General features: G+C 41.8%; 1 protein-coding gene across 14 annotated transcripts in view; it reads right to left on the bottom strand.

Annotated features, from left to right (window-relative positions):
• Positions 1 to 20504, bottom strand: part of CPVL (carboxypeptidase vitellogenic like) — a 106937-nt gene that overhangs the window by 11901 nt on the left and 74532 nt on the right. For all 14 annotated transcript variants that reach the window (XM_081531323.1, XM_081531313.1, XM_081531316.1 and 11 more), the window contains one exon: positions 10274 to 10456. In XM_081531323.1, the coding sequence (XP_081387449.1) occupies positions 10274 to 10456 (183 nt within the window). The remainder of the gene's footprint in view (positions 1 to 10273; positions 10457 to 20504) is intronic.

Raw genomic sequence — 20504 nt, 5'->3', positions numbered from 1 at the left:
TGCCATAGACCCCTATGGCTGTTTAGTGTCACCTATAAATACCTCTCAGAACAATGTTTTTAAATACATGATTCACTCATATATATATATATGTATAATGATACATACGTATTATAGATTATAAATTAAAATTATAGATTGACATTATCAAAACAGTTAAACATGGGACTTCACTGGTGGTCCAGTGGTTAAAACTGCACTCCCAGTGCAGGAGTTCTGGGTTCGATCCCTGGTCAGGGAACTAGATCCCACATGCCACAACTAAGACCCAGTGCAGCCAAATAAATAAAATGAATACAAATAAATATTTAAAGACACAAAACAAAATAACAGTTAAACATGAATTTGTGACACATCAACATATGTCCTATATGAACAGAGCAACTTGTGGGTCTGATAACTTCTATAACTTTTATAGAAGTTATCTTCTATAACTTTAGGCATAAGCATTGTTTCTAGCTATTTGCAACAGCATCTGTATTTGATATGAAACTATCTCTGCTCTCTGTGGTGACAAAGTCAAAGGCACTGCTAATACTGCTGTGGTTTGTTGCCTACATTCATAATGGAAGGAAATGCTAAATTTCATAATTCATAATAGGAGGAAATGATGTTCCAGTTAGAGGTTAGTGAAAATAAAGATGCAATTTTTCCCCCTTATAAGTTCACTGACCTCTTAAATCCTAACCAAAAAGCCTCACCCCAGGTTGGCAGTCTATTAAATAACCTAACTAGGAAGCATTAAGTTTACTCCTGATAAGGCTTCAGTCTAAATCATTGCAATTTTATTTTTGCTTTGGCACAGAACTAATCATATCTATCTAATGTATTATTGGATCAATAATTAATATCCAGAAACAAACTGTGACTGGTGGACATCCTTGCTGAGAACTCTCTTGACCTAGTTGTATCCTTGTTGGAAAGTAGTAAGAACGCACTACTATCTGAAGACACTGCACATGAGGACCACATCGTTTCCGTATAGGACAGAATGCTGCTGCAAAAAGGAAGCTAATGTTTTGAGTAAATGAGTTTTTCTATGAGTCTAAATTACCAATGGTCTATTAGTGTTTTGAGAGAACAAAGACCACTTGTCAACCTACAATACATGGCAGGGAACTGAGGTTTAAAATTTAGTTTAAGGTTTTGGCTGAGGATTTCAGAGACTCAGAGCCACATCAGTAAATACTGTTGACTAGAGGATACTTTTCTAAATGTGATGCTTCAGATCAATGGCTGGTTTGTTAAGAGTAAAACTATGTTCTCGGGTGTCTGGTTGGCTGGTAAGTAAAATAGGTCAGGATTTAGAGCACTCTTTAGGTATCAGAACAGAAGTTTACCCAAACATAAGCCACACAGGATTCCTGTGAGATAGATGGAAGCCATTTCAGTATCAATAAAGGAACAAAAGACACAGTTTATGTCCCCCAAACCAGCTGCATATTAAATTCCCTAAGAAGTTTAAATATTAATGCTCAGGTCTTAACTCTAGACCAATAAAGTCAGAATATCTGGAAACAGGCCTTGGGAATCTATATTTGCAAGGGTTGAGACGCATTGGTTTAGGAAAATGTAATGGGAAGGGATGATCCCAAGTTCTTTGCCATTCTTGTTAGCAAGAGGAATCTCGCCTTGCTATGTGATTTGCTTTGACCAAGATGATGCAATGCAAATAATAGTCTGGGACTTTTGAGCCCTGGCCTTAAAAGGATGGGCATCTCTTGCTTCTCAATTTGGGAGACCTGCTGCCACGTTGTGAAGTCTAGGACACCAGGACACCGCATGGTTAGAGGTCATATGGAGAGAGCGCTAGAGGAGAAGAGACTCCCTTGGATGTTCCAGCTTTAGCCAAACTCTCAGCTGAATGCAGCTGCAGGTGTGAACCACCCCAATCAGAAAAACCTTGCTGAGCCCATTCCACCCACACAATTGTGAGAAATAATAAATTGCTGTTGTGTTAAGCCAGTAAGTTTTGGAGTGATTCCTTATTCTGTAACAAATAGTTGTAAGAGGGAAATATTTACTAACAATTCTTTATTTTTTTCCCCTGAAAGATCTGTTATTCCGATCTTGGAATCTTGAGGTAAACTGAAAAACAAGACTGGATTCATCTTTCTAATGAAGAGAGAAGACATAATGACATGACAGCTTAAGTGAAAGTGTATATTATGCAAACAAAGGAAGACATACCCCATGTGGTCTTAGGCAAACCACCAGCTCTTACTGCTGTCTACCACCCCCACCTAACCTACGTCCCCTGCAAATCCTGAGAGCTTGTAACTGAACCATCTGGGTGGCCTTTGTGGTAGACAGAGAGATGCATCATCAGATCCTCCTTCAAGGATGGACTTGCGGTCCAGCTGTAGGAAATCCAGTCAGCAGACAGCCTCCAGCTGTCAGCTCTTTCAGGGTCTGCCTCAGCTGCACAGCACAGCCTCTCCCAAAATGATGCCCTTCCTGGGGCATCCCACGTTTGGTGACTAAGTGAGGTGGGGGAGTATAAAGGCCTGCTCATTTTTGTCTGATGTAAGATGCTCTGATGGAAACTATTCTCTTTGGATCTCCCTCCCAGGTTGGCCAAGGTTTGTCAGGCCTGCATCATAGTTTGATTTCCTCCTCTGCCAATGCTGCTTCCTACTCCTTCCTTTCTCAGGTGTTAATCCCTAATGAACGTCTTGTACCCTAAAGTCTGCCTCAATACCTGCTTCTGGAGAATCTAACTTGTAATTGCCATGAAACTCTCTAATAATGGTAAGTCTTATTACTGAGGGCAAGGGATGGTTTGATTGCTATATTCTGATTGTCTGCCCACAGTTTGGTTCCCATAAATGGACAGAAGAGCCTTCCCCAGGTCTAGAAGATGGGGACAAGGAACCCATGGATAAGGCCATCCCTTTTTGTAGAAATCAACACAGCTGGGATAGAGATGAAGATTCTGTTTAACAATTTCTGTAACATAGCCAAAATATTTTCCCTGGAATTAGCTACATTTGGTAATCATTGTCTCAAATCTGTTTAACAGTTACTTTCCTCCATTAAATATTGTTTTAACTTCTCATCCCCTATCAACTAGTTGAATGCACAAGTGACATTTATTGTTGTTTGCTTACTCTGATCGTTGTCAGTGCAACCAAGGACTTGCTGAAGACCTTTCTGGAAACTGTTGGTTCCTTTAGAAATAATTTCTAATGCTCCCTAAGCTGTTTAAAATTATAAATTAAAGAAAAATGAATTGTTAGCAGGAAGGTCAAGAGAGGCAGGTGGCTGATTATCATTCCCTCTGTGGATTATCTGTGGACATGTTGAAATCCTAGCCCGACCTTCCCTTCCACTCAAAGGACTATGGTTATTCTTTTCTCCATTTTTCAGTTGCATGTAGTCAAAGGAACAAAACAGTTAATGTTAGTTTTAGAAAAGCACAATGAAGAAGCTGTGGTGGTTATTGCTTTCTGTCTGCACACCAGGCTTTTCCCATCCTCCTCCTCCTTGTAAGCACTCTGCTTTCCTTTAGAAAATAGCCTCTTCTGTGTGGACTGGATGTGCTGCGAAATACACTGGCCGCCACTGACACTCCACCCACATTTGTCACCACCATCACATATACACCCTGAGGGGAGACTTGTAGCTGAGGTTTGGCAGGCAACTGGAGTATTCCATCCTTCCTGCTCCATAGCCCTCACAGGTATTTAAGGATGGTGGTGCAGAGGAAAGAGCAAGATGTGGACTGTTAAATCCCTGGTACTGCTGCTGCTTGAAACCTTAAGCAAGTTTCCCAGGTGAAACTTCTGTTTCTTTATTTATAAATTAATAAATACAATCACATAATTTAGAGGGGAGCTACAAATATTCTGTAAAATTGTGGCTAAGAAAGTGTGTGCCAGACCACTGGCTTGAGGGTTTGCAAATGCTGGCAGGTCGGTAGCCATCCTTGGTGTCTCTTTTGGCCTTCCTGACCCCCATGAACCAACAACCACACCTAGTAAGTGGCAAAACTGAAATTCACACAGGTTGGTCTAAGTCCACAGGTCCACCTTCCTCTCATTACCCCAAACCATCTCCCATCGATCTTGACTCTCCAAAACAGTCAAGCTTCAAGGGTGGTGGGCTCCTCCCCTTTGGCTTCTCTGTACATGTCCCCCAGCAGAAAGTCTTACTCCTTTTGGAAACTCAGGGAGAAACCCCTGAGAAGAGTGTGGCAGACCATAGGCCTGAGAACTTTGTAAGGCCAAACACGAGTCAAGGTCAAAATATAAGTCGTGGCTCAGGGCTTGTGCTTTTGGAGACTGGGGGGCTTGCTGTGAGCCTGAGGAGGGCACCGGGATGACACCAGCATGCCAGGCAGTCCTTGTGGGTATTTAGCTTTCAAGTTCATTTAACTGGACAGTAAACACCATCTTTCAAACAGGAATCGGTCCTCACAGCTTGGACATTATAAAGTTTATCTCCTCTATTTTGGGACCTCAGGATCAAGCATCAAGAAGGTGGTCTCAGGAAGTAGATGAAGAACCTTCTTCCAGTACAGCTCCTAACACGACTCTCTATTTCCTGGGGGTACTCCTTCTATTTTCCTGGGCTTCCATGGTGGCTCAGCTGGTAAAGAATCCTCCCGCAATGCGGGAGACCTGGGTTCGATCCCTGGGTTGGAAAGATCCCCTGGAGATGGGAAAGGCTACCCACTCCAGTATTCTGGCCTGGAGAATTCCATGGACTGGATAGTCCATGGGGTCACAAAGAGTCAGACACAACTGAGCAACTTTCACTTTTTTTCACTTCACTTTCCTTCTTCTCTGACCTATTTCTACCCTGAATTCATCCTATTGCTGCCAATTTAAACTTTCCAAAGCTTTGAAAATGTGCTTAATTATCTTCCATGGCAAAAAACACTGTATGCTTCCACTTATATGAGATACTTAGAGCACTCAAATTCATAGAGATGGGGTAGAATGGTGGTTGCCAAGGGTTGGGGAAGGGGGAATGAGGAGCTGGTGTTGATAATTAGAGTTTCAGCTTTAGAAGATGAAAAGTGCTGTAGAGATGGATGGTACATAATCGTATGTATGCACTTAATACCATTCAATGGTATACTTAACAATAGTTAAAATGGCAAATTTTCAATGTATATTTTATCACAATAAAAAAAATTGGAAAAAAAATTCTTCAATTCTCACCCCCTCCTACTGCTTAAAACAATGGAACACTCACCCTTTTGCCCACTATTGAGGCTCCATCATCCCTTTCCAGTTTCTCTCCCAGCATTCACCCTCCAGGCACCAGAACAGAAACCAGACTGTGTGCTCTGCCTGTGTCCTCTGTATGCTCCCCTTCTGAGGCTCTGCCCACCACTGGCTGCTCATTTTAGCCAATTTCAGCGTTGATTCTTTTACTAACATGAGAACTCCCCAGGTAAATCTATAACCCTTCTTAACACTGGATGAGCCTTGCCTCACCACCTACTAAGCACCACCTACCTTTTAAAAAAATCCCTGATACTCTGTCTATAGAAAGGCACATGTATGTAACTCAAGAACTAACACTAGAAGTAAAATACATTCTTTCTCAGGGCTGCTTTAATTATGGCAGATGTGCATGCAGGCTCCAGTTTCAGGTGTACTAGCTTACTGCTGCCAATCCATCATTCCAGAGGTGGGTGCCCTTGTGAAGTAGAAAACTACTGAGCTGGAAGCCAGGGGACCTGAAATCGAATCTAATTTCAGACATGAAATGGGTACGGGACTTTGGGACAGTCATTTAACCTCCAGGCTTTAGTTTCTCCACCTGGAATATGAGATCTAACATTTGCACAAGCTGGAAAATGCTACCTATAGGATAGAGAAAATTACTTATTGAATAACCTAAGCTGATACTCATAATGAAAACAAAAATTATGATAACTCAAGTTGCAATCAGGAAAAAGAGACTTGTTGGAAATAATGCAAAATTCATGGCAGAAGAAACTATGCTCACTATGATTGCACAGGGATGAAAAATGACCAGTGACTCATGTCTTCTTTTAATCTCTACATGAAAAATAATTATTCTCCATAAAAATATTTTCAGTGAAATAAAGATATAAAAAATGCTTTTTTTCCCCAGAAAATGTAGCTTCATGAAGTTTTTTCTAGAAAGCTGTTTTTAAAGAATTCATCAGTGTTATTATTCTGATGAAAATTTAATATTTATAAATGTGGCATTTTGGCATGTTTGGAGTTGATGATTCAATGATGTAAGAACAAAAACTTCCTGCATTTCAAAAGCAGTGATGACATCAAAACAGATCATGAACAGCAGCTGTGACATCTGGAGAATGGCAGAGAAAGACCCCAAAAGGTGCAGCAGGGTGGTCTTGACAGTGATGGACATGGATTGTCACCAGCCAAGGAAAGAGAGGATTACATCTTTGATCTATACTGTAATGCTGTTGAGTCACACACACACACACACGCACTCTCTCTCTCTCTCTCTCCGAAGGCCACTATCTATTCTATAATGCTTGCAAACTGAGCCTCTCTGGACATTAACGAAAAATCTATTTCAGATCTTTCTTTAAAGATATCTTCCCTGGTGGCTCAGATGGTGAAGAATCTGCCTGCAATGCAGGAGACCCAAGTTTGATCCCTGCGTAGGGAAGATCATCTGGAGAAGGAAATGGCAAACCCACTCTAGTATTCTTGTCTGGAGAATCCCCTGGACAGAAGAGCCTGGCAGGCTACAGCCCATAGAGTTGTAAAGAGTTGGACACGATTGAATGACTAACACTTTCACTTGAGAGATAACTTTGTTCAAACCTTGTAATTTACAGATGAACAAACTGAGGCTGAGAAAAGCCCATTATTTCGCAGATGATAAAAGAAGGGAGAGTCTGATTCTTAGAACAGGACAGATAGAAGCAGCCAGAGAAGCAAAGGGCAACCAACAGACTCATTCTTCATCTGATCTCTGAGGGGTGGATGGAGTTGGGCATCCCTGGTTTCCCTGGGCATCCCTCGATGGAGAAATGCTCCCTCATCTCGGTACCTTGCCACTCCCCGTCATTCCTCTAAGTGGACATTTTAAGGAACCATTCAGAGACAAGTCTACTTTGGTTTCAATTTTTAAATTAAGAGCTGTGGAGTTTGGCAGAGAGTGAGATTTCTCTCTTGGCAGACACAGACACATGCTTCTGTTTTGTGTGTCAAATGCTAAAAAGCCGAGTCCACGGCTGACGCCCGTTTTTTTCATTATCAGACGCCTGACATTTGAACGGTATCCCTAATCCACAGAGAATGCCTTTGTGAACATCGGAGTTCTTTTCCACCCTTCTTCCCCGCCCTCCCCCATCTCCACATGCCACCCCCAATCCTACGTGGAGGCATTAGGGGAGAGGAGCGCTGCCAATGTTGTAAAATCACCTACATAAAATTCAGCTCCCTCGCCGTGTGGTAAAACACTTCTATCACAAACATATGTGGGCCTCGCTTCTTTTGTTACCCAGTTTTTGGCAGTCGGAGGAGTGCCATTTCATCTCTCAATGTGTTTTGCATTCACCAGAAGAGTCAGCGGGCTCAGTGTGATATTTGCCACAAGTTTCTGAGTGAAGGTCAACATCCCTCTTCCCACCTCTGTGGCCTACGCCGCCCTGCAGCCCCAGTCTCACCCCCAAGCTGGGCATTCCATGCACGGTGCTGAGCAGGACACATGTGTGATGCCAGGCACTGGAGGCATTCATAATGCTGGTCCGGGGGACATAAGACAACAGGCGGCTGAGGCAGCCACAGAGGATGTGGAGGACATGCTGAGTGTGGCTGGTGGAATTCTCATCATAAAGCAGTGCAGCGGATGGGGGCAAAGACATGCCCAGCACTGTGCCCTGGCCACTCGGCATGCGTGTTTACCTTTAATAACCTGAATAGTAATATCCCAACTTTCCTCTAAGGGTCGATTTCCTCTAAGGGAAAAATCAAACATTTTCTCTGATCTTGATTTTTACTATTTATGATTTCCCTTTTGTTATATACATCCTTATAAGTGATCCACGGTAATAATAATACTAGCAAATATTTCTTGTGAGTCAGGGACTGCTTTAAGTTGCTTAGCTTATTAAGTCCCCTCAATAATCCTTGAGAATACTATAGACTGAGTGGCTTAAACCACAGAAATTTCTCACAGTTTTGGTGTCTGGGAAGTCCAAGATCAAGGTGCTAGTTGACTGGGTTTCTGGTGAGGGTTCTCTTCCCGGCTTGCAGATAGCTGCAAGCTAACTAAGATGCTGCCAGGGTTCCCTTGCTTCTGGAGACTCTAGGGGAGAATCTGTTTCTTTGTGTTTTCTAGTTTTCCAGATGCTGCCTGCATTCCTTAGTTCATGGTCCTTCCTTCAAATACAGTTGTGCAGCACCTTCAAAACTCTGACTCACCTCTTCCCTCATTCACTTATCAGGATCTTTGTGATTATATTGGGCTGATCTGGATAATCCACAATAATCTCCCCATCTCTAGGTCAGATGATTAGCAACCTTATTTCCATATGTAGCCTTAATTCCTTCTTTCCATATGATACAACATATTGACAGGTTCCAGAGATTAAGGGAAAGGTTTCTTTGTGTGTGTGTGCACATCAAGCTGAGTGTGACATTCTCTGACCCTGTCTGCATCAAAGCAGTGGTTGATTCAGGGGCCAAGAAATAAAGCATAAAGCATAAACCAAACATAAAGTGGTAGTTAAGAGACTGGAAACTTGAAAGGAGCTTTGGGAAACAAATATTGGTGTTCATGCTCTGCCAAAGGGTAGAGCCCCTGGTTAATACCACAAATGTCAATTTAGGGCCATGGAAATAGGCCAGCTAAAATACAGTTTTAAATACACTCAATTCCAGACTTGATAAAGGTGCTTGCCTGTATTCTAATTGCCTGATAGAAGCAAAGCGAACTCTCTTTGAAGGTAAATATCATCAGCCAAAAACTCAAACTGTCTGCATAACTTGACTTGTTTAATGTCTGAGATTCAAACTCCTAGGCATATCAGGAAAAAGGATCAAATTGCCATAAAAAAGAGTATAAATAAAATCTCATGAACATAAAGCTGAGCAAAAATACCACACAGGAAAGAGTACAAACTGAATGTGTCCATTTATAAAAATTCAAAAACTTGCAAAAATAATCTAGACTATAAGAAGTCAGGACAGTGGTTACCTTGAAGAGGAGGGGGGTAGTGACTGTGGGGCAACAAGCATTGGTTCTATTTTATTTCTTTATCTAGGTGAATGTCACATGGATATGTTCACTTTTTGAAATTTCATTTATCTGTTTTGTGACTTGTTAACTTTTCTATATTATAACTCAATAAGATTTTTTAAAGTACCAAAGCAGAATCAATCTCACATTTCACTGTTAAAATTATGTACAAAATTTTACCTGTGTACAAAGGCATCAGTTAAAATGCAACTTAAGGTGTTGAAGTTGTTGATGTTTTCTTTTTAAAAAATTTTTGAATTCAATTCAAAAAACTTAAAAATTTTTAGGGACAAGTAGACAAGAAAAATTAAGTCCAGATTATTTTCTGCAACTGAAGAGCATCCACTTATCCAATATTTTGGAATCTGACTTTAGAGTTAACTACTTATGAAAGTGTGTGTTAGTCACTCAGTCATGCCCAACTCTTTGTGACCCAATGGACTGTAGCCCACCAAAATCCTCCTGCAATGTGGGAGACCTGGGTTCGATCCCTGGTTTGGGAAGATCCCCTGGAGGAGGGCATGATAACCTACTCCAGTATTCTTGCCTGGAGAATCCCCATGACAAAGGAGACTGGGCGGGGGGGGGCTACAGTGCATGGGGTCACAAAGAGTCAGATATGACTGAGCGGCCAAGCACACAGACTTTGTATTTTTCATTGTCACCTTATTTCTTAAACAATGCCTACACTTGTGTCTGTCAACTTTTGTCTTAACATGGAATATTTGTATTTTAATATGAACTGAGACCATCCTTCTCTGTGGAAAGGAGGGACATGTATTTTGGCTGTTGTATGTCTTTGCTTAAGGTTGATCATGCCTTAATGGGTTTTCGGGCTTTAGTTTCTTCTTTTATTTTTTCCCCGTAAGTCTAATTCCTCTCATATATACCCTCTGTCTTATTGCTTGATTTTTTGGCCACGCCAAGCTGCGTGTAGTATCTTAGTTCCCCAAACAAGGATCAAATCTGTGCCCCCTGTAGTGGAAGCACAGAGTCTTAACCACTGGATCACAAGGGAAGTCTCTCGGGCTTCAGTTTCAATCCCACCCCAGAAGCATTTTCATACCTGATAGAAGTTATCCACTTGCCGTACATAACCAGCCACTTCAGGATCAGATTTAAGAATCTTCCAAACTTTTTTTTCTGCCTTCTTGTATTTCTGGGATCCTTTCCAGTCCATGGCCATCAAGGAGCGCTCTGTTAGGGAAGCTGCCACAATGACGTCCAGTTGGCCATTGTAGATTAGAACCTGAAACGAAATCGAGCCGTGAGCAAATGCAGGATTCAGCAAGGGAAGCCAGTCGTGTGTCTAGGTACTGAAAGTGCACGTAAGACACAAAAGGGGATGTAAGCTTCTCTGATGTACTGCTCAGAGAGGCCAGCCCAGGAACTCAGTAGGGTCATTTTCTTCCAGTTGGTTACAAATACCAACAACCTGAAATAAACTCAACCTTGTCTCAACCATTGCATTCTTCCAAAAGTTTGATTCTTCATAGGACTCTTCATGTATACCTCTACAAATACAAAAGCATTTGTGCTGTATTACCCAGCGCTATAGGTTTCATTTATGGCTATGTGAAGGAAGAACTGTGGTGTTGGAGAAGACTCTTGAGAGTCCCTTGGACTGCAAGAAGATCCAACTAGTCCATCCTAGGGGAGATCAGTCCTGGGTGTTCATTGGAAGGACTGATGTTGAAGCTGAAACTCCAATACTTTGGCCACCTCATGCGAAGAGTTGACTAACTGGAAAAGACCCTAATGCTGAGAAGGATTGGGGGCAGGAGGAGAAGGGGACGACAGAGGATGAGATGGCTGGATGGCATCACCAACTCAATGGACATGTGTTTGGGTAGACTCTGGGAGTTGGTGATGGACAGGGAGGCCTGGCGTGCTGCAGTTCATGGGGTCGCAAAGAGTCGGACACAACTGAGCGACTGAACTGAACTGAAGGAAGAAGACTGTGGTTACATTTCAGTGGAACCAAGGAATACTACACTCTAGGACTTTCATGAAGCCTGCATTTCATTATCTTCACTTTCAGGCCCTGCAGCAGCTGGCAAGCTGGGAATTCCATCAGCTGATGCTAATGCATATTACTTTCCCCTTCTACATTTCAGTGGCAACTATAATTTTCTGAGGCAGACAGATAGACGCAGGTGCCTCAAGTCTCTTATTTGTTGGAGGCAGCAATGTCTGCCATGTCCTTCCAGAGGCCTCCATTCTTAAATATGATAGCCATTTGTCAACAATGAGGAATGTCCTTCAAAATGCCTAGAATACATTTTTAAGCCAAGTTGATGGGTACTGTAGGAGAAACTCTGAGGCAACTCTTTTCTTCCCAAACAACGTTTTAGTTGCTTGAACAAGAATTCAGATAATACCCAATGCTGCTGAAGTTGTGAAGCTCCTGGGGACAGTGTACAATGGTACTACTCTTCAGGAAAGCAATGGTCACTGTTTAATGCAAAGACTTTAAAATGTTGAGACTCTTTGTCCCAGTTAATCGCGGTTTGTCGAATAAGTTCTATGAAAATAAACCCAAAGAAATAAAAAATTAACTATATTCATTAAATTTTTATAAAGACAAATTTGAACACAGTCTAAAAGTTCCATATTAGTGAGTAGTTAAATAACCATGGTACAGATATTCTATGGAATATTGCAAAGCCACTTCAACTGTCTGACTAAACCATGAAGCATTTTGGAAAATACTTATCATGTAATATTAAGTGTGAAACCTGAATGCTGGGCTTCCCTGGTGGCTCAGTGGTAAAGAATCCACCTGCCAGCGCAGGAGACATGGGTTCAACCCTTGACCCAGGAATATCCCATATGCTGTGGAGCAACTGAGCCCATCAGCTACAACTATTGAGCCTGTGCTCTAGAGCCCAGGAGCCACAACTACTGAGCCCACACGCCACAGCTACTGAAGCTATCAGGCCCCAGAGCCCTTGTTCCAAAACAAGAGAAGCCATCACAGAGAGAAATCTGAGCACTGCAACTAGAAGTAGCCCCCACTTTCCACAACGAGAGAAAAGCCCAAGGAGCAATAAAGACCCAGCACAGCAAAATAAATACTAAAATAAATACATAAATAATTTTAATGAAAAAAGAAAGCTGAATGCCAAACATATATCACAATTATTATATACATATACACACAACTGATATATTTATTTACAAATATGGAACGAAACTTTTAAAAAAGGAATAGAGTTGATTAATTTCGCCGGTGGAGATGTGAATAATTTCCCCTTTTGTTTTCTATTCTTCTTAGGCTATTTTTTTTTTTTTGCAATCATTGATTCTCATGAGGTATTGTCACTCCACCACCAACAAAGACATTTTCTTCAAGTCCATGCCACCTTTCATCTATGTGGAAGCTCTGGTTTGACTCAAGTGAAGACCTCTGGTCGAATCCTCAAATTGGATATAAAATGTTACACTGCATATGTTTCCATCTGTGCTCTCCTGGTACAGGCGCCTTAAAAGGCTTACACATAATTAAAAAGCCCAGGACTTTTACACACTCCAAATCCTCAAGCAGCAGTGGGCCAGGATTCAGCCTGAGATGAAAGGGCCCTGGGCCTCCCCTGTAAGAACACAGGGTCTTTCATGTTATTCAGTCACCATCACCACTCCACTCTCCTGTGAAGAACCCCTCCCCTCAAAAAAAAATCCTGATGGATTTAAAGCCTCTTTAAAAAATTCAACTATACCAATAAAAATTTGCATTGTTTATACAAAGAAATTGCCTCAAAGACCTTGAGTACTTATGGCCCATGCAAAACTCCTACAGCTGTTTTACCAACAATATGGAAACAATTACATATGATCTGTACCAGCAAACAAGGCTTAAATACTTCACCATTCTAGGAAGGGCTGATTATAGTTGATTAATGAATATAATCTTTTATAAAGTAATTCTTCTGCTAGAAATCAATGAAAAGATGCTGATTAGCACACACACAAGTGTACCTGACCATTTTTCCTCGTTGTCACCACTCTGTGAAGCCTGCACCTTTCTGAGTGTCACTTGCTACCTTACATTATCAGGGTATTTATTGAAATACATTTGAATCTTCAGTTTTGAGGGATGATAGCAAAATCCACAGGCTAGAGCAAAAACAGAGTGATACGTACACATTTGTTGAACTGAACGGAAACAAAGCCCATCCCTGAGCCATTTCTCTTGTTTCTCCAGACTCATCTTAAACAAGAGTACAGTCTCCAGAATAAGGCAGTAAAGGGCCGGACTGCATAATTTTGTGCGTGTGATGTGCAGAAGGCCTACTTTGCAGGGCAAATGGAAATTTTTCCTTTGCAAAAAAGCAAGGAAAACATTTTTAACTTCTACAGGGCACATAAGTCCAATATAACAACAACAACAAAAAGAAATCAGACTAATAACGATCAAGCGAAGTGATTTCAGAGATGATATTTAAGGCTGCCTTAAATATAAGAATTTCAGAGCTGCCATTTTTATCTAAATGTCATATTTACTCTCTTCAGCCCCCACAGGAATATCCCAGTTGGGTGCCTCCAGGGCTGGGTGAGTGGGCGAGATATCCCCAGATCAGGTGACAGTGAGCTGAGAAGCCAGGTGGGTGTAGCCCAGGGGTGGGTGGTCCTGAAGTCAGAGGGCACGTGTTGGCCACCCACATCCTGAGAGTCAGAGAAGTGCTAGAACACGGCTTAAGCCCCAGCGGGTTGGCCACTGATGAAGGATGTAAGGATGTGCACATATTCGCCCACTTCTTCCTGGTGGGTGATCTGCTGTCCCAGTTTGCCCAGGATGGAGGAGTTTCCCAGGATGCAGGGTTTGCAGGCTAAAACTGGGACAGTCTGGGGCAAACCTTCCCCTGAGGCTCGCTGGTATTTTAAAGCAACAGGGTCTAAAGATTGAGAGGAGGAGACAGAAATGAATGCAGCTTTTAGCTACACTTCCCTTGTCAGGACTGACTCTTAACAAAACAAGGGGCAGGGAAAGCGCTGGTGGAGTAGGTTTCCAGGGACACAGCAGGCAGCACCCCTGAATAGCCAGTGTCCTCACTTTCCTTTCTGGTCAGCTGTGAGGCCCCAGTGAAGGAGCAGAGCCCTTCCTTTTAGAGAATTTTCTTCTCTTTTACTACATGTCTTACTGGTTAGTTTGTTGAAATTGATGGCAATGCAAAGACATGAAAAAATATTTCTTATTAAAAAACCAATGAAAACTATGATCCCACTGTTGTTTATAATTGTGTGTGTATTCTTAGTCGCTCAGTCATGTCCGACTCTTTGCAACCCCATGGACTGTAGCCCACCAGGCTCCTTTGTCCATGGGATTTTCCAGGCAAGAATATTGGAGTAGGTTGTCATGCTCTCCTCCAGGGGATCTTCCCAACCCAGGGATTGAACCAAGGTCTCCCACATTGCAGGCAGATTCTTTACTATCTGAGCCACCAGGAAAGCCCATAATTACTCTATACAGAAGCTCTATAATTACTACATTTTAAAAAGATGCTTCTAACTTGGGAAAAGAATACAAAAAAAAAAAAATATCAGCAGTTAAGGTAATCAAAGTATGACTGATTTAACTTGACTCATTTCTGAGTTTGGAGGGTATACGTGGTTAGGATGCTTCCATAATGAAAAAATTAAAAAAACATAAAACAATAACACTAAGAGTTGGGGCACCTCAGTTTGGCAAAAGATGTGTTTTATTGAGGAATAATTTCTGCTGACTCAAATGTTACCAGATTTCAGGTTATTTTTTTCATGACATCTAGGTAAATAGCATAACTTTAGTTCAATCATGAAGTGAAAGTGAAAGTGTTGTTTGCTCAGTCATGTCCTACTCTTTGTGACCGCATGAATTGTAGCCCACCAGGCTCCTCTGTCCAGGGGATTCTCCAGGCCAGAATACTGGAGTGGCTTGCCATTCCCTTCTCCAGGGATCTTCCCAACCCAGGGATCGAACCTGGGTCTCCTGCATTGCAGGCAGATACTTTATCATCTGAGCCACCAATCAAGAGATGATCTTAAAAACTCATTCCAGAATTCAAGCATTTACAAAAGATGGCACTAGGTGATTTGGATTACAAGCATCTCTCTCTCTTTTTTAATAGGAATAGATGATAAAGTCATTTTCATTACGTTCTTTACTTTTCAAAGTGCTTTCATGTGTATAATGGCTTTATTCTCATCCAGCTTCACAGGGTGGGGATGAGAAGTATTACAAGGCCCACCTCCACTTTACCATAAAGGAAACTGACACAGCAAAGTGCCAGAAAGCATCCTAGGTCCCAGTCTTCCAAATTTCTTTCTAGAACACCGTTAGACAGGAACTAAATTCCTACAAACCGACAAGCATTTACTGACTCCCCACAACTCCGTGTCTAGTGCTACTCAAGCTGTAGGAAACAGTCTGTGGGGAAGGAGACATAGTTCACATGTCCAGTTTAGAAACAATCTCAAGTCTGTTTGTTCAACATCTCTCTGTAACTTTAGCTCTATGAACCATGATGTGTGCAAGGACATTACTCAGCTGCCGACAGACACTTCACTTCTGTTGTAGGGAGTGGCCATGATTAAGCAGCTATGGAAGAGCCTCAGCTTGTGGTGAATGGAGCCCTCCTAGCCACTGGTCCACCCACAGCTCTTGCATAGTGCCAATACCCCATAAGACGTATCAACACTTACAGGGTATAGTCAACTGCACTCATTAAAGGATTCTGTAGTGCTGTATAGTAACTGTCTGCCATTTTGGCTTGCTTAGGTCCACTCACCTGTCTCCTGCTAACTATACTGCCATTCCCTCAAGGGAAGCTAGTGAAGGCTGTCAATCAGTGTCCTTCCTCCTCCACGCAAGGGATGAGCATGTGACCAAAGCTAGGACCCTCAAATGCTCTTTCCCTAGAGTTTGGATTGTGAGTAGTGACACAAGGGTCCCTGATGAGTCTGTCCATTAATTTTGCTACCTTGATTCCCAGAATTTTATCTGGCCCCTATCTTTCCTCATGCCAGTTCTTTGGTTTGTCCATGAATTCTGTGACATATCCTGTCTTCTGATCAGTTCCTTTCATGCTTCAAGTAACCAGAGTTGCTGCTGTTGCTAAAAGCATGAAATCCAAATTCACACATCATTGGACCCATGCCTCACATGCCACAGCATGAAGTGACTGGGAGTCCCTGGACACATGGCTCACTCTCTATGAGTTGTGGTTCCCTTTTCTGGAATGTAGATGTAAGACCTACATCTTACTGCAGTCAGAATTAATGAGAAAATGTGAATAGGGTTCTAAGCACAGCTCAGGACACAAATTGGGGGAGTGAGGTAAATAGACTCCTCCTCCTTTGCAACTAGGTTGATAATGTGATAATGACTTGGAAGACTGACTCAAAAAAACACTTCTTCTAAAACAAACCTTCAGAGTATTCAGATGGTCTTTCTGTGTCAAACACTTGGTTGCCAATTTCACTCTTTCTGACAAAGGCCGACAGTAGGAGGGAACCCAGCCAGGGTAAATCTGAACTCTACGAACTCAAATGCATGAAATAACATGCCTTTCAAGACTAATTTTACACACACTGGGCATGGTGTCTCAGCAGTCTTTTCTTGATAGTCAGAGCCATAAGTCTATAAATTACCCTTTAAAAGGAATCCTTAATTTTGTAGCATGGGATTCAAGATCCCAAGAAATTTCCTCATACTTAAAATGCTAGAAAAGTATGGTTAAGAGTATAGCTTTTAATGGGACATTTTGGGATAATATTAATAGTAGAATTCTCTCATTCTTCTTACCATGCCGCAGGAACTGTGCGAAGCATTTTACATCCGTGATTTCACAATACTCCTCAAAGGCAGGTCTTATTCATCCATTTTAAGAACAAAGGGACAGAGGTGTAGAGAAGTGAGCCAACTGATGACATGGATTCAAGTTCAGATCTGCCTGAGTCCAAACTGTGTGCTCCTAACCCCTCTTCCACACTGCCTTAGTCACTACCACCACCCCCCTGCTCAGAGAACACAGAACATAGTTTGTTCTTTATTTGTAATTACACATGCAAGGAGCACACTTAAATGTAAGCGTGACTCTTTGGAATTGGAATGAAGGATACATGTTTAGAATTAAGAGCACAGGCCCTGTGGCTGGGTATGAACTGAGCTCTGCCACTTACTAGCAAGATTATCTTGATATTAAGTTACTCAGCCTGTCTAGAGCTCAGTTTCCTCATTTGTAAAATGGATAGAAGAGAAACATCTGTGAGGGAAGGTCATTGGGAGAATTACATAACATAATACAGGAAAAGCTCTCCATATCCCAGGCAGATAGTAAGTGTTCAGTTAATGCTGGCTATTATTATTATCAATCACATTAGAATAATTCAACATAGCTATTCAAATAGCTTCATTATTTCCAAGTGAGAAGTTGCCTGTGAATCATAATTGTGATTTAGGATGTAAGTAAGTTAGAATAACTCTTAGGATGTGGGAGTTCTAACATAACTGCACGAAATCATCAATCTGATGAAACAAACCTCAGGGGCTTATAAAAGTTATTATGACATCTGCAGAAAGGAGCCTCGAGCTCCAGACCTGGCTCAGCTTCCCAAGCCTGGGCTACTGAGTGACTCTGGAGATGTCATCTATCCATTTTGAGCCTTAGTTTTTGTCTTCTGGGAAATGGAATATCCTAGTTCTTGGCAGGACCAAATGGGATACAAGATGTAAAAATATCCTGTAACCTGAAAAGCAAGGCTTCATTCATGTTTTTGTTACTTTATATCAAAAGTAATCTGAAAAATAAATTCCCATAGTGGAGTGCAAAAGCTTTAAATTGGCTGCCAGGGGCCTACATTTAGCTTGCAGATATATTCTAGTCCACAGGTTGTTGTTGCTTTCGTAATTAGATGCTGGCATTTAAATACTGGGAGACCGGACCACACTGGCTCATATTTCCACCTGGCTACTAGGGGCAAAAGTTGGGCAGTAGTTGTCCCCCTAAGACACAGTCCTCCACCTTCCTGAGTATCTTCCTCCACCCCCAAAAGAGGCGCAAGGGCAGCTGTCATTTATTCAATGCTTATGCTATTGTTGTTCTTAGAAGAGACAAAAATATTCTTCTGTATCCATGTCTCTGTCATGGATAGAAAAGAAAGATCAGTATGCCTCAGTCCAACACTACTCATTTATTTTATTTCCTTCCTGGATCCATAGGCAGCTAAGTTTCACTTCCATCTGAAATGGAAGGGAAGTGGCCTTTTGTCTGAGTTAGAGAAAGGAGTGTGTGCTCACTTACACATGGCATGTATTTGCTTAATCTGCTCCCATGAAATTTCTATTTAGCCTGGTGGCTCAACTGGTAAAGAATCCGCCTGCAATGTGAGAAACCTGGGTTCAATCCCTGGGTTGAGAAGATCCCCTGGAGAAGGGAACGGCTACCCACTCCAGTATTCTCACCTGGAGAATTCCATGGACTGTGTAGTCCAAGGGGTTGCAAAGAATCAGACATGACTGAGCGCTCAACATTCAGAAAACCAAGATCATGGCATCTGGTCCCATCACTTCATGGCAAATAGATGAGGAAATAGTGGAAACAGTGGGTGACTTTATTTTTCTGGGCTCCAAAATCACTGAAGATGGTGATTGCAGCCATGAAATTAAAAGATGCTTACTCCTTGGAAGGAAAGTTATGACCAACCTAGACAGCATATTAAAAAGCAGAGACATTACTTTGTCAACAAAGGTCCGTCTAGTCAAGGCTATGGTTTTTCCAGTAGTCATGTAAGGATGTGAGAGATGGACTATACAGAAAGCTGAGCGCCGAACAATTGATGCTTTTGAACTGTGGTGTTGGAGAAGACTCTTGAGAGTCCCTTGGACTGCAAGGAGATCCAACCAGTCCATTCTAAAGGAAATCAGTCCTGAATGTTCATTGGAAGGACTGATGATGAAACTGAAACTCCAATATTTTGGCCACCTGATGCGAAGAGCTGACTCATTTGAAAAGATCCTGATGTTAGGAAAGATTGAAGGCAGGAGGAGAAGGGGACAACAGAGAATGAGATGGTTATATGGCATCACTGACCCAATGGACATGAGTTTGGGTAAACTCCGGGAGTTGGTGATGGACAGGGAGGCCTGGCGTGCTGTGGTTCATGGGGTCGCAAAGAGTTGGACACGACTGAGCGACTGAACTGAACTGAGCGCTTGACTTTCACCTTCACTTTCAAATCTTTATGGAGAGCCAAAGGATTGGGCACCAAGAGAATAGACATGAAAAGATATGCCCCCTGTCCTCCTAATAACCCTAGATTTTAAAAAACTTTTCAAAAGAGTGAATAGTCAGAGGAAGAAAAGCAGGTTTACTCTTTCATTCTCTAAGTTTTCCTTAAAAAGAGGGGTTAAAAAAGTCAGTTTCACTTTAATCTTTCTCAAATCTACCCATTTTAACATTCCAAAGCATAAACTTTTCAGGTTCTGCATGTACATAAGTCAATAGTTTCTTCATAATTTAACTTCTCTTAGCGAGAAAACCTCCTTCTAGGAAAAATCCAATGAACACAATCAGATGATGATTAATCCTTATTTTACATAGTAAATGCTTCTGAAGGATAAATATTCTCCAGGCAGATATAAAGCAACCAACTGTGTCAACTATAGATATCTACAGACCAGTTTACTTGCTGACTCATCTAAGAAGAACTCACAGCCTCTAAACTCAGATTTTGACTTTGAGTTAAGTTGGCGGGAGGGGCACATGACACTCAAAGGAGAAAAAAGATACCTGTGCTTTTAATGGTTCCTATACAACCAAACCTGGAGGAGGCAATGGCAACCCACTCCAGGATTTTTGCCTGGAGAATCCCTTGGACAGAGGAGCCTGGTGGGCTACAGCCCATGGGGTCACACAGAGTCGGACAAGACTGAAGCAACTTAGCACGCATATAACCAAACACTTGAAAGAAGGGGTTTGGGGCAGAAATGTATGTAAATGTGCATTTTGTTATATTTTCACTGTCACCTATATTAAAGCTTAAGATTGAAAATACATCACACAAGGGCCACTTTCTGATCTAAACTTTAACTGTTTTTAAAAATCCAAACCGAAACACACGTATTGATGACAGACCATACAAAGCATTTCTCTTTATTTCCCCAATTACTCCTCTATTTATTAGGAAAATTACAGAAATGCCACAGGAGGAGGCTTCAGTCTCTTGGTACAATAGGAAAGCAAACTGAGCTTTTGCGAGAAGGCTGGGTTTTTGTTGTTGCATTTTTAGACGAAAGATTTATGCTTATATTTTGGCCC

The sequence above is a fragment of the Giraffa tippelskirchi genome, chromosome 10 (genome assembly GCF_054371585.1).
Source record: "Giraffa tippelskirchi isolate mGirTip1 chromosome 10, T2T-mGirTip1v1.2.pri, whole genome shotgun sequence".
NCBI lineage: Eukaryota > Metazoa > Chordata > Mammalia > Artiodactyla > Giraffidae > Giraffa > Giraffa tippelskirchi.
This window is presented reverse-complemented; position numbering and strand designations above follow the sequence as displayed.